The sequence below is a fragment of the Crinia signifera genome, chromosome 1 (assembly GCF_055691185.1).
Source record: "Crinia signifera chromosome 1, ASM5569118v1, whole genome shotgun sequence".
Classification (NCBI taxonomy): domain Eukaryota; kingdom Metazoa; phylum Chordata; class Amphibia; order Anura; family Myobatrachidae; genus Crinia; species Crinia signifera.
The window spans coordinates 376143808-376169647 of NC_139217.1; the positions used below are offsets into that span (position 1 = coordinate 376143808).

The 25840-nt window shown below is 42.9% G+C and overlaps 1 protein-coding gene across 1 annotated transcript in view; it reads right to left on the reverse strand.

Annotated features, from left to right (window-relative positions):
* The window catches only part of SH2B3 (SH2B adaptor protein 3), a 151444-nt gene that overhangs the window by 85535 nt on the left and 40069 nt on the right, over positions 1-25840 (reverse strand). The window contains exons 2-3 of the mRNA XM_083151417.1: positions 13878-13919; positions 12632-13438 (exon numbers count right to left, since the gene is read on the reverse strand). Coding sequence (XP_083007543.1) covers positions 12632-13411 — 780 coding nt within the window. The 5' untranslated portion in view covers positions 13412-13438; positions 13878-13919. The remainder of the gene's footprint in view (positions 1-12631; positions 13439-13877; positions 13920-25840) is intronic.

The window sequence follows — 25840 nt, forward strand, 5'->3', positions numbered from 1 at the left end:
CTTAGAATGGAAACAGTGTGGCTTAAAAATAAATAAGCACATACCTAAATGTGAATAAAACACTTTTTTCTATTCTTAAAACACAAAAGCATGTAATGACTACAGAAAAAAAGTAAGTAGTCGATATTCTACCACCATCGAAGAATGATGATTCAAATCATTAGTCAAAAGGAAGAGTACTTTCTACCACATCACAGTTTACAGACAGAAAGATTGCAGACATGATTACCTAGCCTGTCATTTGCAAGGTCCACTTTATCATGAGATTAGCTGTGTCTGGGCCTGTGGTATAGGTAGTTGCTAAATTCTAGTGGGCTAAAAGGCAGGGCCGGCGCCACCACTAGCCAGCTCTAGGCATTTGCCTAGGGTGCCGGCCACCGGAGGGTGGCAGTTTGGAGCAGGTGCCCTGGATGGAGGTGAGCCGCAACTCTCCACCCCCCCCCCCCAGAGCGACTCGGATGGAGGTGAGCCGCAACTCTCCCCCCCCCCCCCCAGAGCAACTCGGTGGCTGCCACCGCATCACCTCCACCCCCGCGGAGTGACTTGGCGGCCCTTGACGCATCTGATCTCGCCTGACTATTAAAAACAAAATAAAATTTTTATTTTATAGTGTTGTGCCAATCCAAATCCATAGAAACAACAGTCTACAGATGGGGCTGGCCTCATCCTTGCAGGGCTGGCGTTTGTAACGCCAGCCCCGCCAGGGGGCGTGCTCGCACGAGACTCTCGAGCGCCCCCTGGACAATGGAGCTGGTCTCCGGTCCCCGACGCCTCCCCCTTAACCCTGCCCATCTCCCTGAAGTGGAGACGAGCAGGGACACGTCGAGAGACTGGGATGCGTGTGCGCGTGAGACGCATGCGCTTCCCAGTTCAGTGAAGCCCCTGTCGCCGGCACTCGCAAGCCGGGAGGGTCTGGCGAGCCCTGGCCAAGGATGGCAGGGGCTCCATCTGTATAACGCGTATGGGCAACAAGAATCAGGTTCTAATGGTCCAAACCTTCAGCCCCCAGATTCTCCTATATGATCAAAAAAGGGCACTTTTTTTTTTTACTTACAGATAGTTTTTGCTTCTTTTGATTAACACTAACACCTTAGCCTCTTACTAGCCTTGGGGTGGCTGTCCTTTCCTGAGTTGGTGGGGCCCTGGACCTAAAGCTGGTGTTAGTGACAGATGAAGTCACCTAGTTGGTGAGCCCATATAGTAGGTCAAGCACCTTGATTTTGCCCTATGTTAGATTGCAGAGTTCATTATAATCTTATTGATTACCAGTGCTTGGTACCAGAGAGTGTGAATCTGCAATATTTATTCTTTATGTGTCGATCTCAGCAGGATAGCACCTCTCGTTACGTTTGCAATTAGGGTGTACAGTCCAAGGATGTCCCCTCCACCCCATTAACTCTAAAGTTAATAAACAAAGGTTACAGCTATTAAGCCCTGATAAAGTGAGAAGTGGTGGTCAGAGGGGAAAGACCCCACACCACAGTGCCAAGATAAGGTAATTAGTGGAACGGATTTATAAACCGGAAAACATGTTCAGTATCAGCTTGCACAATGCTTGTCTTGCATTATTCATAAAACCAAACCACACATTATAAAGTGTACCTTAAAATAGTTGTATAAATTATAGTATGGGTTAAACATGTTGTTCTATTGCATAGATTATTAATTTCCTAATCGAAACCTTTCCTAACAGCCACTTGCAAATCACTCAGCACAGTAGGAAATACTTGCAATTATACTTACAATAACAATATCACTTGTGCTAACTAGGTCCAAATGGCCAAGGTTCTCAAATCACCCTAGGATCTCAAGTTCTCAAGTGTATGAAAAGCTTTTCTGTACTTCATTGTTCCTGTACTGTATTACATTAATTCTATCTGTTAAGCACCTTGAGTACTATTGGAGAAAGAGGGCTATATAAATAAAAAAAATAATTATTAATTATTATTATAATTCTGTACCTTTGTTTTTATAGGCAAATATCTGTGAATCTTGCACAATTTTAATAAAGTAATTAAAAAAAAAAAACTTTGTAAATGTGAGCAAGGTTTAATTTTCTTAAATGGTATTAAAGATATAAAAGGCAAATTATATAAAAATATATAAAGCTAAATTTTAGTGGTAACAATGTAAAGGTGAAATGGTTAGCATCATATGACTGTATCGGCATTTGGGAAGTATGGTTTTATATATTACAATGAAAAGCTAAAAACATGTAAATAAAATGCAGGGCTTCATAGAACATTAAATAAAACTTCATAACAGTTGGAGTTGTACAGTGAAATTATATATGATACAGGGAAGAATTTGGTTACATAGTAGGTAGGGAAAAGGGCAGGTTGGGTGGGAGAGATGTATGTTATCGCATACTAAATTATAGACTAGAGCAGTAAACTTCACAGTGTTCTAAAATGTAATGGCTTCACTTACTTTGGAACATACACAGACTGTTTCTAAGGAAGGAAGTAGACTTGACCTTTTCTAACAAAGATAAACAGTTGTGATTGTGCCCAAGTTTATATTGGACTAGAACAACTGCAAAGGTCATAAAGGCCGGTAGGAAATGGGCATTGATGAAAAGGGAACCGTGTTTCAAGAATTTTTTTTACATGTTTTGTTATATTATCTTAAGAAAAAATACAATTCATGACCTGTCTCTTGGCTGGATATACTGTCTACATTTAGAATTGCTCATTCACAGATATGAAAACATAAATAGTTTAGAAAATGATTGAAAACCAACACAAGTGTCTATCCCAGTGGTTCCCAAACTGTGCGCCTAGGCTCCCTGGGGTGCCTCGGAACACTTGCAGGGGTGCCTCAGGTGGGTGGTCCAGAACCAGTTCCAATTATTTATGGTTAATGAAATATGCAAAATCAGTGCTTGTGGCTTCCAATTATAAAACATGTGGGTAAACAGAAGTGAATCGTGTTTCTCAGAACATAACTGGACCTAAGGATAAAATTGAATCCCAACTTATTTAATTTAATATTTTTTTTCTGAAATTCACAGAAACAAACTTTTGGCGTAGGGGTGCCGTTAAAAATATTCTGATACTGTAGGGTGCCGTGATTCAAAAAGTTTGGGAACCACTGGTCTAGACCTTTTATTCAATATGGCAGCACAAAATTCTAAGAGGGCAACTGAATCTTCATCTAAGAGTGGACACAACAGTATCAGTTTGTAATGAACACACTCCTTTTTGAGGGCTGAGCTTGGCCACCCTTGTACTTCTTTAGAAAGAAGTAAACGGTCAGAATCTCTAGAGACTGTGGTAACCAATTCAACCTTAACCCTACTCTTAATCCTAACCCACCCTCCAGAGGTCCTATCTATACAATACTCTACCGCTGCCCAACCCATCCCCACCACACAGCCTTCCACTAAACTACACCCCCAGCAGCATAACCCTAACTCCCCCTTTTGTTGCTAACTCTAATCGGGAGTGCTAAAGGGTGGGAGAGATGTATGTTATTGTCGATAAATGGGGCCCTTGATTTATACATATAACCAATTGTCATTTCAAAATGATAACCAAAACCATAAAAGATGAGGTGGGGGCTGAAACAAAGAGGGAGAGGGGCAAGTCAATTCAGAGGGGTTTCCTCCTTCTGGGACTAACAGCTATAATTAGCAGTGTGCGCTCCACGCCGTGCCCAATCATAAGCTCTAGCCGGTTTCTATGGACTGCTACCAATGCAGTCCATAGAAGCCACAGATTTGCGCATGTGCAGTAAAGCATGCCAGCTCCATTGTGCAGAAGCCAGGACCCGACCAGTGGCAAAAGGCTCTTCCTCCAAACTAGGCAGCATGGGCAGCTGCAGCCACCTCCCCCCTTCACAATGCTAGAAGATTCCACTGGTGGCAATGATAACTATGGTATGGCAATGATTGTGGTCGTGAGATCCCATAGAAACAGTAGGATCTTTGCCATCATAAGAACATTGATGCTAACTGAAATGGCCCCTCTACCATGAATGCACTAAAAATACTTTTATGTAACATTGTAGTTAGTAAGTTTTATACACTTTCCATCTATAATGCTTTATATATGGTTCTGAGTGTCTGTATATGAAGGCGATCACTCGGTGGTAAATTTACTAAGATCAGAGTTATATTTCACATGGGCAACCAATCAGATACTATCTATTATCTTCTAGAATGTGCAAAATAAATAAGAAGTAGATTTTGATTGGCTACCCATAGCAACATACCATGTGAAATAGAACTATTATCTTAGTAAATTTACCTCTCAGTGGTGTAAATATGATGGACCCATGAGCCACCCACCCTGCACCCAAATGTTTACACTGCTGCCAGAATTATTTATTCTTCTGTAAAAAGTGCTTCTCCCATATAGGTCTTGACTTCATTTGCACAACTTTGTTAAGATGTGTCCTCTCAATCTACTATACTGCATTGCATGCCCAGACAGACGTAATATCACAGAGCTCATGAGATTAAAAAATAATAAAATATATTATATGTACTGTGTGTGTGTGTGTGTGAATACGATTATAATATATATATATATCAAGAAAGAGAGAGAGAGAGAGAGAGAGAGAGAGAGAAAGGAAGTCCAAAATGTGCACAATCACCAGTGCATGTAGTAGTTTAAATGAGAGCCATAATTTCAACCACGCTGTGCAGCACTCTCCACTTGTGCCCAACCACGAGCTCCAAATCCCGATGCAGACAGAAAGGAAAAGGAGAAGCGCACAATGAGACAAATTTTAAAAGTTTTACTTGAATAAATAAAAGCTCATATAGATGGGGTTAAGGTAAAACAGCTTGCCAGCCTGAATGGTGACCATCGTAACCATCAGAAGAGCAGGGAGCCCAGGAACGGCCTTATGTCACTGTGGTAATCTCCTCGATGTGGACAGTGCGTGTCAAACGCTGAAGCCGGAAGCCACCATCAACGCGTTTTGTAATATTAATTCCAAATTGTTACAAGTATTTGAAGCAGTACAATAGCTAATATAATTGCAAGGCTATTTGATGTGTTCCGGCAGCTACAGACCCCACGGAAATGGATGGGGCAGATGTAACGTGCAGAGAGATTTATATTTGGGTGGGGTGTGTCCAAACTGTAATCTCAAGTGTAGTGCAAAAATAAAGCTTTCCACCATATTTGGGCTACATGCAAAAGCAGCCAGTATTTGTCCTGCACAGAAAAAGTATAGATTTGCACCACTTGCATTGCAAACCAGTTTGTTCGAGACACAAAGTTCCTTTTTTTTCTACTAACAAACATGAATCAGGGCCCTTTACTTGGTAAATACCCTAATTCTACCCTCTACCTTTCGCAGGTGACTGCAAAAAGGTCAATTGCTGATGAGTAGAGAAGCTAATGACTGCAAATTGGGGGAGTCCCATTTGCAGATAGCTGCGCAGACCGGTTTCATTTGTGTACGGCTCTTACATTAACACAGTTGGTTTCCTGTACCAACATCTTAATTCTTAGAAAAATATACTTTCTCTGCTTTTGTTCCTTTGAATAGATTTACTGCTTGGTGCCATGTTTCGGTAAAGGAATCTAGAAATGTTGCAGATATTTACCACCACTTAATAAAGCTCCAGCATCTGCACAATTGAAAACACATCTAAAATTGGGATACAAATATGCATAACCCTGACCCAACTAAACCCCACCCCGGTAAACTTTCATGTGTACACCCTACACCTTCAGTGAACGGGTATTGGGAGGTTAAAAACAGTACTGTGCACAAGGCAAAAGCATTAAAAGCAAGTCCAAGGGCAATACCAGATATCCATTAGATCTCCTACAGGAGATGAACATTCTTCATTAGAGAGCGGTTACTACATAGTGCAATAAGCAAATAACACAGGATCTAGGGAGAAGTCATTCTCTTGTAGGTAACTAGTTTCTCGAATGGTAATTGACAGATCACATATAAGCATATTGTGACCCTAATATTGCCACATCCTGCCCACAGATATCTGCTAAAATTACCTACAAAGCAATTCTAAGGATTTTAGCTATATGTTAATTTCTGATGATTTAAGTAGCTTCCTTAAAGAAATATTAAACTGATTTGAAATCTAACGATATCTCTGCCTAACAGAGCTATAACCATCCGATTCCTTCAGCTGGAGACTTGTAGCGTTTATATTCTCCCACTCCTCTTGTACTTTAATCTATATTAAATGTTAAGATAATTGGCAACAGGTTTTGAAATTTGTTTAGAGGTACATAACTTCATTTTGTTTTTTTATAACTTTATATTTTAGTGCTAGGAACTGCCAGGTAAGTAGAGACGATGGAACCGGCCAGCAGAGGAAAGAAGGAAGATAACGCCTTTTATGTTTTTCTCCATTCCTATAGGTAAGAAGGAACAAAGGGATTCAATTATGTTCCTCAAACAAGATGACGGCACCATTGCTTCTCTCATCTATATAAATACCATTCCTGCACAGCCCCCATTATGTCCAATCATGGCTGCAGGAATGTGAGCCTTATGTTACAGCCTTATTTCAAAATGTAATAAATGGTTGCCCTCAAAATTCTACACAAAATACCCCATAATGACAACATGAAAAAAATTTGGGGAGATATTTGCAAATCAGGGGAGAAGGGCCTTAATCTGGGAGGTGACCAAGAACCCGATGGTCACTCTGTCAGAGCTACAGCATTCCTCCGTGGACAGAGGAGAACCTTCCAGAAAGAAAACCATTTCTGCAGCAATCCACCAATCAGATCTGACTTGTATGGTAGGAATGGCCAGATGGAAGCCACTACTTTGTAAAAAGCACATGGCAGCCCGCCCGGAGTTTTCCTGAAGGACTCTCAGACCACGAGAAACAAAATTCTCTGGTCTGATGAGACAAATATTAATGTGAATGCCAGGCATCATGTTTGGCGGAAACCAGGCACCGCTCATCACCAGGCCAATACCATCGCTACAGTGAAGCATGGTGGTGGCAGCATAAAGCTGTGGGGATGTTTTTTAGCGGCAGGAAATGGGAGACTAGTCAGGATAGAGGGAAAGATGAATGCAGAGACATCCTGGATGACAACCTGCCCCAGAGAGCTCTTGACCTCTTACTGCAGCGACGGTTCATCTTTCAGCGGCACAAGGACCCTAAGCACACACCCAAGATATAAAAGGAGTGGCTTTAAGAGGTGCTGCAAAGAGGAATGGACAAAACTGCCCAAAGATAGGTGTGACAAGCTTGTGGCATCATATTCAAAAATACTTGAGGCTATAATTGTTGCCAAAAGATGCATCAATAAAGTATTGGACAAAGGCTTTGAATACTTATTTACATGTGATCTCTAAGTTTTTTTTTATTTTTTATACATTTGCAAAAATCTCCCAAAATCTTTTCTCATATTGTCATTATGGGCTATTGTGTGTAAAATTTTGAAGGAATGTTAAAAATGTGAAGAGCTGTGAATACTTTCCAGATGCACTATACATACTGTGATTTGCAATAAAGGGGAGAGGTCAAACATTATTTAAGATATAACAAATTGGTATGTACTATAATACATCATGGCACTTGATGCTGTTTCTCAAGGCAACTGTATATAAACTTAACTTTAACATAAAAACTTTTGAAACAATTGTTTCATGTACAGATAATAGGATGTATTAACCAAGGGAAGTAAAACTTGATTATGATGAAGTGCAACTGGTTATGGAATTTTTAGGCCAAATAATATTTAGATTTGTGCAAATTTTTGCAGAACGTGGGAGAGGATGTAGTGACTTCCTCTGTAACCTGTGATATTGTATTTTAAGGAAGACAGGCACTGGTGGATTCTGCGCCACCAAACCTCACTGTTCTACATAGGAAAATAAAACAAAAGAACAAGGACACCAATCAGATCTTTTTTTAGCTTCTAGTGTTTTAACTTTTAAATGTTCCCATTGCGTGTTTGTACATGGCCAAAAGAATTTCAGGACCTATAGTAAAATACACAGTTCTGGAGTGCAAGCATCTAACCAAGGGCTGCAAAGGATATATTAAATTGCTTTCACTTGACCTCCCATGCCCAATCTCTCATTTAAAATGCAGTAATGGGATGACACTGAACTATTGCACCCATTACTTTTATGCATGTGGAGCCCAAAAGCCGGTCTTCCAGCACATTTCTGCTCACCCATTCAGGAGGGTGCAAGTAGATAGAATGGGCATCCATAGCACTCATGCCCTGTCATCACAACAATTGAACAGATCCGTCAGGTGCAAAGAAACAATTGAATTTTTTTTTTGTATATTTGTTGTTTGCTTTACACCAATTTTCACAAAAGCATATGCTTCTATCCTGAGATCTGTTCCGCTTTGGTGCTCTCATCCATTCGTTCACTGCCATAAGGCACATGGATAGACAGTAGATACCAAGTGGCACAAGAATGGAATTGCATACCTGGGATAGTGGGCACTACCAATAGTTCCAATTGTTGGTTGACAGTCATTATCAGCTATATATCAATATTTACAGAATCTATTTACCAATATTCTCCATGTTGGTCAATAATGGATGGAGACACATAGGTCATATGGACTTAAAGGTGTATAAACACTAGGCATTTTTGCCCAGCGTGTATGCACTGGGCTGAAAATCACTCAGTACATACACCTTGAGCGATTTTCCCCCTGCCCAGCAATTTTTGCCACTGTGAGCGGCTTCCCATTACAGTACACTATGGAAAAACGTTTAGTCGGCTGGTAAAACCAGCAGCCAAATGGAAACCACCAGCGATGAGGCAGGAGCGCACATTAGCGCTCACCTCTCATCGTCTGCCCATACAGACTGGGCCACTTTTGAGCTGAAAGCAGCTCAAATGACAAAACTAAGCTGCTTTCAGCTCAAAATCGGATGACCCAGCATACGCGTTTACACTGCCCCACCTCCTGCCTACCCCTTTTACACCGATGCTGACACAGGTCCGCAAGGCAAAATCCCAGTTTTTTGCCTCAGTGCAAAAGGGGAAGTAATCTCTGTGCCAATATATTGGCGGTGAAAGGTTTTTTAAAAAAAACTTTCCACCCTTTATATATTCTCTCTCCATGTGATCAAATAGGCTGGGGGTTGGCAGTTTTTAGGTGCCCATCACAGATATGTCTTTATCATTTCATTTCACACTACAACTGCAATTAAAATCTGAGTTTAACCAGGACTTACAATGATTATAATATGAAATTAATGAGATGAGAAAACATGTTCTTTAAATGAAAAATTAAAATAGTCTTCCATTTGCCAAAATAAATACATTACCTTACTAAGCATATCATGCAAAATTACAGGGTCCATGCAAAACTAGGGCAAACCATCATAAACGTTTCTCAGGCACAGAATTTCCATATAAACTGCTGTGTTGAAACCAAAAGTTGAGGATATATGTTATTATATATGCATTAGACAAGAACACTGCAGATCTGCATGATCATCATTAAAAGACAGTCTGCCTACATACAAATCTTTGTCACACAAGTTCTTGTGAACTGCTAAGTAGGCATGAAAGATCCCACAAAAACTTTTTTTTTCTTTTCCAATAGGATACCACAATAGAAAAATACAACCACCACTAGTCACAGCCTATGTAGAAGCTAAATGATAAATGCACACAGGCATCCATTCATCTCCTCCCCGGCTTCGCTGCTGTCTGCATAGTACAGCAGACAGCAGCAGACGTTGTATGCGGCCCCTGCCCAACCTCCGGACTGGACGCAGGATGCTGCAATCCAGAAGTATGAGCTTCCCCCATTGGTGGAAACAGGTACCCGTGTCGGATGATCCGGGTTACCCGTTTAACAACCCCTGACTCCGGGTAAGCTCCGTGTCATTTGCAGGGCCGGATTCCCGGGTGACAGGACCCGGGTTTTTTTGTTTTTTTACTCTATTTACACCAGGTCCCAACGGAGCGGCAATAACCCCGGTCAAGGCTCTGGTGTAAAAGGGATGTTATTATGTGCACAATACCCATACAATTGTAGCAAACCAGCTTGGTAACATCCAGAGGTGTACAAAACATGTTGCTGATATATCTCTGGGCTATGGTCACTGTGGATAATAAATACACTAAATGACAGCTATCACACAAAGTTACTGCAGCTCGTGGGTTAGTATTCAACTGACCCCAACAACACAGTGTGCAGTATTCAATGCCGGTGCGAGCAGTTTAACCCCCGCGCCACAGAACTGCGAGGATTCCCCTAAACTGCGAGAGCCGCGGCTAGTGCAGCAAACTCGCTGTAATTAGCCTCGGCTCTCGCAGCTTTTGGAGGCACATTCGCAAATTCCCCCTCGCTCAAAAAACGGAGCGAGGGGGAATTTGCGAATGAGGGGTGTCAGTTGAATACTGACAGGGTGAGCGGTGACGGCGAGCAAAAAGTCCTGCTCGCAGTCACCGCTCGCCCACGGCATTGAATATATGCCATTGTGTACCCAGCTATAGTTTTATTCTTTATTCCAAAACTGCCTTTTCTAATAGTATAAGAGACAGAGTGGTGTATTCAATGCCGAGGGCAAGCTGTGACAGCGAGCAGTGCTGCCTGCTCACTGTCACAGCTCACCCTGTCAGTATTCAACTGACCCCCCCCCCCCCACACACACACACACATGCACGCCGATTCCCTCTCACTATGATTTAGGAGTGAGGGGGAATCTGCGTATGGGGCTGCAGAAACAGCGAGACTCACAGCTTAATGCAGCAGACTCCCTGCATTAGGCCTTGCTGTTTTGGAGAATCCTTGCCGTCCTGTGACAGCAAGGATTCCCCCAGAATGTTGAATACGGTGAGCAGCCGACGTGGGGGTTAAACAGCGAGTACAGATGGAGCCGGCCTCCCTCTTGCTGGCGAATCGCCAGATTGTCTCCGCTGGCGATCCGCTCCATCTGACTGAGACGCGCGTGCGTCTCACACGCACGCGCGTCCCAGTTTCCGGCCGGTGGGAACCCTGTCCGTCTCCGCTTCAGGGAGACGGACAGGGTTAACATGGTTAGGCGGGCGAGCGGGGAGGCGGTGGGGACCCCGGGTGACCGCCGGCAAGTCGGCGGGGACCCGGGGGAAGCGCCGTCGGAAGGGGACGTGCGCGCGCGTCCCCTTTCGCAGATCAGATGGCGGGGGATGGCATATGGTGAATCTTCCGCCATCCCCTGTAAGAGCGAGGCCGGCTCCATCTGTATCACTTGTTTTCTGCGATCCCCACCATTTAACCCCCTCGCCGCCCGCATTGAATACGTGCCAGTGAGTCGGCCTATTCACTTTCACGCTTTTTAACGTTTAGTTCCAGGTTTGCTTCATATATCAAATGGTTTGAGATCACCACATAGCTATTCTCCAGATTCTTTTCTCTAATTTCTTCTCCGTAATGCTTGTCCAGCAGTGCATAATGCCGGCTTTATATATGCAGATGTGATTGGCCAGATCTATTGATGGAAATGTAAGATCACAGAGTGGTCAGCAAATGACCACACACATACGGATTCGCCCACTGTGAGTTGGAGATTATGTGCATGTCCCTGAACAAGCCAATCCGTTGTTTGCAGCCCACGTTGGCACAGATTCTTGCTACTTAGGGGGAGATTCTGTATTGCAGAAATGCGGTAAAAACCCCGTTTTCGGGGTTTTTACCGCATTTCTATATGCTATATGCCCCCTCCGCAGTGCCAGCGCTGCGGAGGGAATCGTCAGCAAAAGCTGGCGATTCCCTGCAGAAGCCTATGGGCTTCTTACCGCAGCGCTGTTTGAGGGACCCGTCACGGATCCCTCCCAGAGCTGTCCCTTGCGTTAATAACGGCATATGTTACAGCATATGCCGTTATTAATAATGCGGTAGCCGGCGATAATGGGCGCGGATGTTACAACATCCCGCCCTTAATCTGTACAAGTATGGAAATCACTGCACATGTCTCCAGCATGAGCTCCCAAGCAGCACACACAGGAAGGGAAGACCATCCACACCTACTGACAAGAACATTCATTTAAGCCAAATCGTCACCTGTCGCCTGACAGCAAAAGACCATTTTAATTATTCTCATCACAGATATAAAAATCTGTCCATATTACCGAACAAACACAGAATAACATTTTAAATTATGTATAATATCTTAATTTCTAGATGTATGAATTTGTAAATAATGCTGAACATACTTTTCACATGTGTCGGCAGTTCTTTAGGGGTGTCAATTTTTACTTTGTAGCACATGGACCCCCAAGAAGCGTACTGTGTCCCTTCACCAAGCTTCAGGTACTTTACTGTTCATATACATAGAACACATGGATGGTTAATTATGTAAGTCAAGAAATCACCAAAAAGTGACAACCTCTTGGCCATGCATGTTGACCAATAGTGGTAGGCCCAACACACAATGTAAACCTCAAAGTATGTGAATGCCAGAACATGATCAGAATATAAAAAGCATCTAACTGAAGCTGGGTACACATTAGGCGATAACATCCATGAACAATAAGTTTTTGTGCAAAAACCTTAAAAGGACTGCAGCTGGAACTCCAGCAAAAGGACAGGTCAAATGGAACAGAGACAGCAGCAGGCTATCAGAAAAAGCTACTGCCATGATTGCGAATGACCCCCCCACCAACAAATCTATAACATATATATAACTATTTCTAAACAAATACCAAATGATCTTACCTTAGGAGGATCAAACAATTCCATCACATATTCCTCATTGTCTAATTGGCTTGCTTTCCGTAATATAAGTCGGCATCTCTGCCACACAGTTCCACTGTCCATACTTGTCTCATCCACCATGCTGTAATTCAAATACCCCTCTTTCCGGACTTCAATCACTGGCTCCCTTGTTAAAGTCCATGGCAAAATCCTTTTATGCCAGGTGGGCGAGTCTATTCTATCAGTTTCGATTTCCCGGGATTCAGAAGGAGTTGTCTCTGGAGATTTCCGTCTGAATATATTTCTAATACTCCTCCTAATATGATTGAAGGAGAATCGAATGAATGGTCTTGGAGGTGGGGGAGTGTGATTGCTCTGGAGCTCCTCTGAGCTCCAGGCTTTTTGTACATGCTGGACAGCTGTGTCATTAGCTGTCTGTTCTGTCTGTTCATGGATAGCTGTCAAATCCACCTCCACTTTTGCTGCAACCGTACTATTGGGTTCCTCTGAAGTCCTGCTACCTGTCTCTCTGTAGTCTTTTACTCTACTGAAGGGAAAAAATCTGTATTGGTCAGTGCCCCAGCTTTCTCTCACTTCGTTCCTGAAATACTGTTGGAAAAGATCCGTGAACTGCAAAGAGAAGTTTTCCGCGGCCAAGATATCATAGTGTGGGTTCTGGTTAGCGAACAACCAATACTGCCTTGCCAACTCCCTAGCCGTGGAGATGGCGTGAAGCTCGCAGAACTCATTCCAGCCCTGAGGGACGGAGGAACTTTCAGGTTGAATAGTGTCCCCATTCATTGCAGTGACTGAAGCAGTTGTGGTATGCTACGAAAGCAGAAAAAGGAAACAGTGAATGAGGGGCTTTCCATTGCAAATTCAATGTCTTGCATGCTAAGAGGAAGTTACTTTAGAGTGAACTGCTCTCTAGATTACAGGACTACTGTTCTCAATAGCACGCTAAAGAAACCTTCACCTCTTCAATGCTGTACAGATTATCTGCTTCAGGTTACCATTTAATTAGCACAGATGACCCTGACAAGAGTACGATACAGTATATTAAGCATTTTAAATGCAAACTCGATAACCAACCCATCTGTTGGATTAATACGCCTTAACAAAGTCCATAATCAGCCTTAAAATGTAAAATAGCAATACCAGATGATCTTTTTGTTTCAACAGTTCCAGTTGTAGGTTATATGCAGCCTTAAAATACAATATACAGAGATAAATATGTTCAGATTATTATTATACACAATGCACCTACATGCTATTGCTCCTCTGTGCAATGGTGACACGGTTTTCCAGCCTGTAAAATATAAAAGAACATAATAAATTAAAATTTGTCTACACAAAAAAAAATAGATATAATAAGCTGGGAGGAAGGGGAATGGAGATGTAGAAATATTTGAGCTTTGACTTTAATTGAATACGTTTTTTTTACTTGGTCATATAAAGACCATCCAGCATGACCCCCAACAATCTAGTTCTCCACTCCCAAACTAAAGGTAACTGGTGAATGATATGATGAGAATGGTGATTTAGATACCAAGAAGTAATTCAGCATAGGGAACTGGAACAGTAAAAAGGAGTAATAAGTTCAGGAGCAGGAACACTTTATTTTTTTTGCAGACTAAAAATGAGAAGTATTGCCCACAACCTTCTCTAAATTCTAAAGCATAATTCTGACCATGAATTGTTAAAATGGTGAATGAAAATGAACTAAGACAGGATGGTGACCTTATTATAGTGCTAACTCTAAAATGCTCCTCTGTACAGTGTTAAGGGCATTAAGGGAAATATTCAATCCCCACCACTATTTCCAACAGGGTAAATAGTGGCGGGCGCCTATTCAATGCTGTCTTTCCCGAGGGAGGGAGATCAACAGAGCGGGCCCATCTTTAAAAGCGGTCGGGCCTGTTTTGCAGAGAACAGCCATGAATTTTTGTGATCACGGCCGGATCTCGACAATCCACGGCAGTATACGCGGACACGCCCCCATTTCGCCCATCGGCAGGCGGGATTTGCTGTCGACCCTCCTGGCGATTTACTGTCCAGCAAAACAAAAATGGGCCAGGGTCACGGCTGTCGGAACGTACCGATAGTCTTGACCCGAGATTGAATACCCCCCTTAAAGTTTTATTATCAACACTCCTTCTAAATAGAAGAATTTGGGACCTAAATATTAATGGGCCTATTTATCATTCATTTAATAATGAAAAAATGATAAGAAAGGGTTTGTAGGGGCGTATCTACCCCTTGACCAGGGTGGCACTAGCCATGTGTGCAAGTTGGAGGTGGTCTGCCACAGTCTGACTCCTTGATGTGATGACAGAAAGAGAGGGAGGTTGCCACAGCTGCATACAATGGTCCCTGCAGCAGATTCACACACTGACACAGCAACCCATTGTACCCCCTGGGGTAGTCCAGATCACCGGCTGACCTGTTACAGTGCACTGGTACTAGAACTCTATCTACATGCAGAGAGGTAACGAGTCTTGGGTGGGGACCCTATGGGTAACATAGGAAAGGGTACTCCTGATCCCTCCCCTAAGTATCTGCAGCTCCTCCTATACGTCCCGCTAGTTTTATCGGTAGCAAACAGTTCACTGGTCTCAATACCAATACGTAAGAGGCACTCGGAATTAGAACACCAAAAGTGACTTTTTGACAGTGTATGCCAGACAGCTTAGTATCATGTTTAAATGCGTGTCCAAACTTTGGCTACACTAGGAATTTCTTCAATTTGTAACATAAAATAATTGGCAGATATAATTGTGTATTCTTTAAACGTGACATACTGCAGAAAGCCTGGGTGTTCTCCCCAGCAGGAGTCAGGTGATCTGGTATTTGTACATTGTAGTGTATTGGTGAAAGATCTCTGCATACACTCACACAAGTGACAATTATATAGCCCTCCTACTTCCTCTTTATTTTTCTAACCATGATCAGTTTAGATGGTTTCACTAAAGGCCCATACACACAGGGCGACTTTGAGCTGAAAGTCGCTCAAAACAGCAGGTTTGAGCGGCTTTCAGCTCAAAGCAACCCAGTGTGTATGGCCCGGCAATGAGCACTGCTGCGCGCTCCTGCAACATCGCCGGGAAAGCTGATCATCTGCTAGTTATACCAGCAGATGAGCGGCATCTTATGGAGTGAAAAAGGCACTGTGCCAATTCCAGCGTTCTCCCATACTATTAGTCTTGTTTCTTGTTCTGCACTACTGTTCAAAATAATGCACCTAGTCCAGTGGTTCCCAACCTGGGGCACTCTTACCATTGGGGGCACGCATTGGGTTATCTGCATCTCCTCATTCTTATGCCCAATCAGCAATCCACTGGGAGCTACACACGCTGCCCTTAGCACATCAGCAATCATCTGCCACGCACAGACACGAGTGGAGGAAGCAACGCCATTATGGGGAAGCACAGTGCACAGCCCGAGGGACCCGATTCCTGACCACACGCTACTACTCTGCTATGTCTTACATAATAATGACATGCTTACAGCTCACTTCCACTCCACTCGTAAGTGCTGTGGATAATTCAAATTGATGGGAGGGGTACTTATAAATGAAAAGCCTAATCAAGGGGTATAGTGAGAAAAAAGTTCTGGAACCGCTGCCCTAGTCTCCTACTCTTACTCTAAACTCCTAATCTACTCTCCTAATACACAGAGCAGGAGCTGCCCTCTCATCCTTATTTTCTGTATATATATTATCCATGCAGTCATCATTCCATAAATGTAAGGTGCAGTGCCCATACACGTTTCAATTGTTGGGTGTGATGAGATGCGCGCTCCTGTCACACATCTCACCGCACAGCTCAAAAAAATGTGCTGCACATACTTTTTGTACTAGATCTTATCTCATTGCATTGCAAAACCTATGCAATGAGAGGAGATGAGATATTGTATACAATAATTGTAACGTGTATGGGCAGCTTTACTGCTAACTTAAAAAAATATATATCGACTTTATTTGAATTCACATTTTTGTCTATACCTTAGCCTGTTAAGTATGGTTAAGGTCTGTCAATATCCTATATGCTCTTGGATAGCTCAAAAAAAAAAAAACCTGCTTTTCTCATTTCCACTCCATATCTGGAATCTCCCTGGAAGAATCACAGCCCTGGCTCTTCTACAATTTTAGCGGTTCATTCTTTTTCATTTATCTGTGTTTCTAATACTGCCATTTCCACTCACAGCACCTGGAAGTTCCATTTTCCTAAACACTTACCCAGACTTTTTACTTTTGCCTTATGCTGGGTACAAACTAGGCGATATATCAATCGTTCAAGCAAATGGCCAATACATAGTAAAGCAGTCGGCAGGGGCCTATAACTGAAAGGTCTATGAATAGACATAGTGCATATACTGTACATATACAGCTGAACAAAGCTTGCCAAATGTAAAAGCCTATGAGTTTGGTGGCTGTGCGTGATACCGGGCAACATTTACAAGGCAAAACCATGCTTTGTAAATTATTTGCCTCTTTAAAAAAACTCTGGTTTGTCTGGCATCCCGCACAGCCACCGGCCACTTTTAGCATATCGAAGTCTGTATTTCAGCACGGATATGCAGACCAGACCTGTGCTAGAAGCACACAGCAGAGAGCAACAGGGAAGAGGAACTGCACGTTTTGGAAGATGTAGGGTGCTAGAATTAACACTACTAACTATACAAAACCACAAGGGTAATGTGTTAATCGAGAATAGAGCCAAGTTCTGGTCTCAGCTACAGGTCCATAATGCACTTGAAGTATTGGCGCCATAAATAGACCCAGAGCTGCAGCATCTAGTGCAGCATACCCTGAACAAAACCAATACTACCCAAGGTAAGGGAGAAAGGTCTCTCCAACTCTGATAACACTATGGAATGTAACTATTGTACATATTACCTCTAATAATGGTATACGTATACAAGCCAACTTGCTTAAGAGTTTAACCTACCCTTCTACTAATGCGCACAGTTTACATGTATATAAGTGTGTGCACATGAGATCCGCCAACCTCCGGTACACTTGTTGCTGTGACCAAAGTGGATGTCCTGACCCACACATTGAGCACCCGATCAGTACTTGTGTATGCTTGCCTGGATCAGCTGCTCTGTTGTCAAGAGAGCGGGTCTGCCATCAAGTTGTGGCAATGTGTACCCAGCTGTTTAACTCTGTAGTTCTTATTGTAAGGGCACATCTAGTTAACCATGTAGCTCCAGAACGATCACGGGCTTCGCCTTCCTGGCTGAAGTGAATTTGGGGTGTCACTCATGGAGGTTGCACACCATCAAGACACAGGTTTCCTGCTCGGCTTTGTACTAACGCAACACAGAGTTTTTATTATATTTTGTGTTATAATTCAAGCTACGAATTGCATAACATCAATCCTTTTTGGATGCATGATGATTTTAAGGAATAAGTGAATTATGATTTAAATCCCACATACCATTACCAATACAGTACCTTGGTTTATGAAACCAGGAGAAATGAGGGCCTTAATTATAAGTATATATAGCTTCAATATCACTTTAAATGTTTTTCAGTGTTTTTGTTGGTGACAAGGAAACCATCATACTCTATCATAATGCATATCTATTAAAAATTATGATTTAAAACAGTATTTGCAGAAAAGGATAGCTCTCTGTGATTTAAGGATTACCCAAAAAGAGTTTTTTTCCTTTTCTCCTCCCTTGGCTTCAGTAATATAATTGCTGAACTCAGGGGTGCACTACAGACAGCAAATAAACCAGGAAATTACCGGGTTAAAGCTTTTCAACCCGGGAATTTGCTGAAAAATCCAGGTTTTTCTTTGGTGTGAAGGGTCAACATGGGTCTAAAATCCCGGCACTCCTACCCTGCTCTTGACCGGGGTCCATGAGCCTGGATTTAAGACATGTGTTGACCCTTTCACACCACAGAAAAACCTGTGTTTTTCTGCAAATTCCCGGGTTGAAAAACTTTAACACGGTAATTTGCAGGTGGTGTGAATTGGGGTCAGGCTGCACCCAGCAAAATTACCCGGAACTCAAAAGTGCTAGGTAATAGCCGGGTAGCCGGTGTGAAAGGGGTATAACCAGTGCGGTATTGATCTCAAAATTCCCCCATTCCCCTTTATATTTCTAGATTGAGGACAGTGTGCGGACAGAAATTCCAAAAACCAGGGACAAGTTGCAAGGCAAGAATGGCACGTAGAAAATTGCAGAATAACTCTGAGAAAGCTGGAGCAGGTCATGTGACTTCTGGCACTACATAAATGGAAATTAACTAATGTCCTAACTGTGCCCAGACCAGAGACTGACCCAAGCAATAAATTGCACTGCAGCTGAGTAGCTGCACATACAGAGACAGCCCTTGTGCAATTACTTACACTGCAGCTAAACAGCTGCACATAAAAAGGAAGCGCTCCCAGAGAGTCCTGGTTGGCTAGAAATCGGGTGAATCTGCTGTACCTATGAGCCACTGTGGAGTCTCCCAACACTTCTATCTACATTCTAATTCAGGTTACCAAACTCCGCCATTACAGTCCAGGTTTAAGGTTGTGTACACACGGGGGGGGTTGTGTAATATTGCAGGCAATATGGTCGCTGAGCGAATATATTGCCCGCGATGGGAGTGTGCACCGGCGATATATCGCCGAGTGCGCGCTCCCGCTTTCTCCCCCATAGTGATTGCTGGTCACAGGAACATGCTCCTGCGACCAGCTGATTTCCACTGCCGGGCTCCCCCGGAAGTTTCTTTTGCATCTGGTGATGCAAACGGGACACTGAGCGATATATCGCTCAGCGATATATCCCCCCGTGTGTATGGATCTTTAGGCTATCCATGCTTGAGCTAAATGAATTAGTGTCTCAGTCAATTTGATTTAACTATTTCGACTCCAGCATGAATTTACTTAAAACCTGGATAGTAATAGTGAAGTTTTGAAACCCAGATCTAATTAATGGAACAAAAAAATAAAAAAAATGTTGATTATTATCATCATGAGTAGGACAGTATAATGTACAATAAAAATATAGCAAAGGAAAGAATGCATTTTGGGTGGGTATCTTACCCTCCGCACATTTAACTACTGAGGTGTTGACTTGACTGGATCACGGGAATGGCACGATTATGAGCCACACCTCCTGTTTTTTGTCACTGTAGGAGCACACCCAGCGTTCCTGGAGCTGCTGGCATGCCCCAAGTCCCTCCTATCTCTTGTGAATGGACGCTGTGCAAAGACGTACAACATCTATTCACCACTGAAGAGCAGCGAGTGACAGGAAGCCTCCCAACTGCCAACCCCAGTAATCTTTTGTAACACAAAAAATACATAACTTCATTTGTAAGCTGCATTCTGTCTACTAGCACTTGAAATGGAGAAAGCATGGAAGGGCCAATGCTCTTTCTGCAGTCTGACTCTCGCTGCGCCCTTTTCGCCAGGAGCATGCTATATGCCAGTTTTTTAATAGCCACACATTACCTTCACCGTGTTTTAAATATGGAGAAATAAAAAGAGCAAACAATTTTAAAAGAATGTATAATGGCCAAACACTTTTTTTTTTAATTATATCTAGACCATTAAGTTGAATCACTGATGTCTTTTGACTGTATCATTCATTTATTTATACAATGGTGAAACCAAAATAGGAAGACAAAACCAGTGATTACTAAAAGCCAAATCATATTTTGAGATTGCATCTGGTTATGGTAGAGAAAATAGTCATAATGGGTATAGGTTGTGGCAACCACAAATGACTGATACAAGCAAAGTGAGACCGAAAACGAATAAAGCATCTCCTTTCTGATAACAGGTTTCGATCACTAAAAGACCACACAGGTTCCCAGTGACTAGTTTTGGATTACAATCAGGGCTGGCTCTACTATTAGGCAGCTGCCTAGGATCTTAGGGAGGTTCTGCCAAGCCTGCCTATCACAAAATGAAGGATGTCTGTGAGGAAGAGATACTTTCTGTAATGTATGCCGGTTGCAGCTGTGGAACTTGTAAGATGCCTCTTCTACACTTTCACTTGAGGGGCTGGAAAGTGGGCAGTGATGGCAGTGTGGGGTTGGAGGGACAGTAGGTTGAAGCTTTGTCTAGGGTGCCGAGAAGCCTTACACTGGCCCGACTACAACACTAGCTATTTCTTCACATAATTGGGGGAGATTCAAATAGCATCTTGGGGATGTAGCTCCCAGATTAAGTGGCTAGAGCAGTGATTCCCAAACTGTGTGCCCCCGGACCCTTGCAGGGGTGCCTCAGGTTGGTGGTCCAGGACCAATGCAAATTATTAATGTTCATTGTAATAGTCAAAAGTAATGCTGGTAGCTGCCAATCATGAACTGTGTGGATGAACGGAAGTGAATCCTGTCCCTACCCACATAATGAAACCTAAGGATGACATATTAACAGAATTTACTTCATTTAATATTAGGGGTAAAAAAAAAATGCTGATACTCCAGGGTTCTGTGATTTAAAACAGTTTGTGAACCGCTGGTCTAGAGCTATCCTGCAGCCGTACTCTCAGAATGATATTTCCATGGATGAAGTTGCATGTTGCAATAGAGCATGATGCACAATAAGGCATTATTCCTATCAGCAGATACAACTAGTTACTAGTTTAGCTATTATGATTCCTATTTTGAGAGCTGATGATTGAAGGGCTAATGGGCCAATCTTTTTGCAGGAAGTAACATCTGATTTCTGCTATATACACCTGCAATTCGTCACTGGTTACACAATTTACAATGGAGGCGGAGCTCCCAACCGCTGTCTGCTATCCCCAGCTACATCCTGGTGCTATAGTCTATAGATGGGGAGTAATAAACCTCTGGCATTTCTTGCCCTAGTGAAACGGGAGGCTTTCCGCTTCTGGTCTGATTCCAGTTATGAACTGTACACCCCATGCTTAACAGTCTAATACATTCTAACAAAGATTCCTCTTGACCCCCTGCTTATATTTTGCTGTGACAATTCACAGTGACTTGTGTAGTCCATGAGCCTACAGTAGTAACAATGTCCACATCATGTATATTAGGAAGGCTTACTCTTTGGCAACCGATCTAAAGCCAAATGAGACTGTACAGCCGGGTATACACTATTAGGGGTATTCAATGCTCTGGCGAGCGCAAGGTAGCGAATCCTGTTTTGGATTCGCTGTGCGCTCGCCAGGAAATATCGCTGCTCTTTAATTCGTGAGCCTCCCCCAGCCCACACTATTCAATGCGTCAGGGGCTCGCTGCCCCTGACGTCGAATGTAAGCGAATATGTCTAGTGGCGAATCCCCGTGTGTCGTCGTCCCCCCCCCCCCCCGCACAGCCCGCAGCAGCAGTCCTCCGTCTCCGGCAGCCCCAGCGCTGACATCACCGTGCTGTGGCTGCCGGAGCTAAAGGCCTGCTGCTGCGTCCCTGTTCTGAGGCTGTTTGGGGGCTCCCTGCGACATCAGTGAGCCCCCCGCTGGAGAATCTCAGCAGCAGGGGGGGAAAGTGCCATGGCGGAGGGGGCGGGCGAATGTGGCATGGCGGAGGGCGGGAGAGCACTACAGTACGCACAGCTCCCCCGCCTTTGCTCACTGAAAGCAGCAGTGGCTGCTATCTGCAAAAGATTCGGGCTGCTGCTGCTGCTGGTCCTTGTCCCCCGCATATCTCTCCCCCCTCCCGTCCCGTCCCCTCACCTCACCCCCAGGGCTGCAGGGTGCTGCTGGGGTCGGAGCCGCTGCACTCACTGGTCCCGATCATCGGGATCAGTGTGCAGTGAATATATGAATATTAATGAGCGGCTCCGGCTCCCGGCCCCCTGCTGGCGAATGTGTAAAAAAAAAAAAAAAAATATTGTTTCAAAAAATATATATATATATTAAAAATATATTCATGTGCTGCAAGTATATGAATAAAAATAGCATGCCCCTTCATAGAAAAAATATTCTGATTTTTTAACACCAAAAAAAAAATTAAAAACGCTTTAATTTAAAAGATCACATTACAGTTCACCTAAAAAAGATGACGAATGCTAAACGGAGAATCATGGCGAAAATCAATGGAGAAAGCAGTTCTCCATTTGAGCATTTAGTGGCGAATTCCACTAAAAACCCCATTGAAAATCACAGGCGAATTGTGGAGAATAATTTACGGCGAATCGGCAGACATTCGCTGTTCATTTGTGGCGAATTGCCTCCATTGAATAGGGAGAATTGTTTTTTCTAACAGAAAATTCGCCGTAAACCCAGCGAATTGCCAGATTCACTGAAAAAAAACGGCGAATCTGAGGCATTGAATACTGGCCTATATGTTCATATATGCGCTGATACAGGCAGCAACAGAGTGATGCTGTCAACCAGGGCATCATCAGTTACATGGTGGGTACACACTAAATGTGCCCAATACGTTGGTCCTATCCAATCTAATATGTACCCAGCTTTAGGCTGTGGAAGAGTAGATGGTAAACATAGTGGGGTATGGATCATTAGGTCTACAAGAAGTTGGTCGACTTGGGCAAGGTCGACAGTGAAAAGGTTGACATGGGGTTTTTCACAGTTTTTTTACCCAAATGTCGGCACAGTGGACATGGACACTGAAACGTAGCACCACGTCCCCTCGCATGGCTCACTAAGCTCGCCATGATTCGGGCACGGTGCATCGCTATGCTCGATGCACCATTTTATTCTCCCACAACACCCTTGTGGATGGTTGGGCATGAAATACTGCCTGTGGGCACACATCAGCTCAAAAAGCAGTGGAAAACCCCATGTCGACCTTTTGACTGTCGACCTTGCCCATGTCAACTCAATGGTGTCGACCTAATGTGGGCGTCCTGTGGGCGTCCTGTGGGCGTCGTCCCAAACCCCCGGCATCTCAGCCTCACTCCTCTGGTGTAGTGTGCTATAAAGGTATGTTTTTATCTTTGCTTCTGTGTAACCTGACGAAAATTTGAAGTAATAAATTGAAACGTTGCTGCTATCTCCTGTTGGCTAGCTTTGTTCTGGATTACAATTGCCACGAGTGCCTCACCACAAATCTCCTACCAATCCTCTGTGTAGGCACCGGCGCTGCTGTTTTTGCTGTTACAAGGAGTGCCAAACCCCTGTCCTCTATATATATATATATATATATATATATATATATATATATATATATATATATATATATATATATATATATATATAGTCTCGTAGGAAGGAACAGACAGCAGCACTCCAAGGGTTTTAAACAGCGTGTATTAAAGCAAACCAACGTTTCGGGGTATCATTCACCCCTTTGTCATTGCACTTAAACCTTGACAAAGGGGTGGAAGATACCCCGAAACGTTGGTTTGCTTTAATACACGCTGTTGAAAACCCTTGGAGTGCCGCTGTCCATTTTCTCTGTGTACGGGGTTTTAGTCGCAGCCTGAGACACCCTGAAAACATTTGCAACATATTTGCGTTTAACTGCCTATCCCCGAAACCCCGCACAAATGGTTACTGACTGTCATTCACACTGTGAAGATGTCCTCACTGGGAGTCACAGTACTATTAGGGCATGCACAGCGTGACCATGGAGCATGTGTAGTCAGACGATAATCAACGCAATTGTAAAACGCAAAGACATTTGCTGCACTATAGAAGACACTGTTAATTATAAAATAAATATTGGCACAGCATACAATGTTGAATCAGGTCCTTAGGGTATCTGGATACTACTGTGCATAATATATCCATACAGCTGCACATAATGCTGACAATACCAAGTGTGTGGCCTTTTTTGGACTTAATGGGACTGGCGATCAAATCCATCTTGCAAAAAAAGTTTGCACCTGGTAAAATCATTTTGCGCTACGGTGGAGGAAAAAATATAAAATGTGTACAGATTGAGAAGATGACTTATTTACAGCATCATGATATAATTCTAGCAAAATACTGTAGCAAAATGGGCCTGAACGTCACCACAGCTGTTATTTTTAAGTGTAGCAGCTGCATAGCAATATAAATGAACCATATGAATACTAAACAATGCCATCAATGCTTCCAGGGATTAGGGGAGATTCTCTAACATTCGTGCCGAGTTTATATATTTTTAGTACTTCATTTTAGAGTTAAGGTGTCTAAAATGTGACACAAATATTGTTGCTTTTTTTTTTAAACAATGGCCAAATGACTGACAAGATATCAACTAATACAAAATTAGACAATGGGGTCAATCCTATTAGCGCCGAAGGGTGCGAGGTGCTGTTCAAATGCTGCAAACGGCACCCAAATTAAGCCAATCTCGCACCCTTCGCTGGGCTGAATTCGCAATTTTTTTTTTACATAGGACCGACTCCAATATTTGAAAGCAAAGCAGGAAACAAATATCTCAGCATTTGCCCATCTCTGCGTTTCCATGCCTTCCAACTTGGCAAAACAAAATGTCACAGTGACAAATGCCTCATGTTTCTATTCATTGTTAGTTTTACTGGTTACACTGGTAAGGACAAGAGTTGAGAACGGAGTTGTTCATTTGTATGAGGTCATTAAAAAAAGGTGTACAATGATCTAAATTTATGGCACGCCAGTTTAACAATGACATTGTGGAACATTTCAGTTGTACATATTAAATAGGTCATAAATAATATGTTACATAATTAGCTATTAAAGATCAAGCCAATACATTACCATACACAGAGGTGCCAAGGAGGGAGGGAGGCAGTTTAGGATTAAGCTTTTGGGGAGTCTGGGGGAACTTGTGACTGGGGGTCCCATTCTCTCTTTTCACCACTTTCCCGCAGTTAAGACAGAGACCAGAATCACTAATCTTAGTGCATTGCTGCTCCTATTGGGCAATGTGTCTGTTTAATTCAGTACTGATCTGTGGTGTTGTCCTCTGTATCTCTGGCAGAGATGATGTTACTGCTGCAGATAAGTATAAAAGGGGTGAGTTTCAAATAGCACTGAAATGATCATCCCAGTATTTCCTTATTGGGGTACAGGAGAAGGACCTGATTGGCCAGCTGGGTATAATGGTAGCTAGTTAACTTTTCAGAGCTGACTGAGGGGGAAGAGGACTCGTTACAGATATGCACGTTACAAAAGCCTTTACATTTCCTGCTTAAACAGAGAAGAAGCAGGTTTTGTAGATTGCTGCTTACTAAATTTACCCCAAGTGATTAATGAGTAGTAATGCCATGTGCATTTTACTAAACTTATTCTAGTTGTAAATGGCAAGTAGTAGCTTGCCAACAGAACATTTAAAAAAAAATATAAGATGTGTACATTCACAGGAAACATGAACGGCAAAGGCAG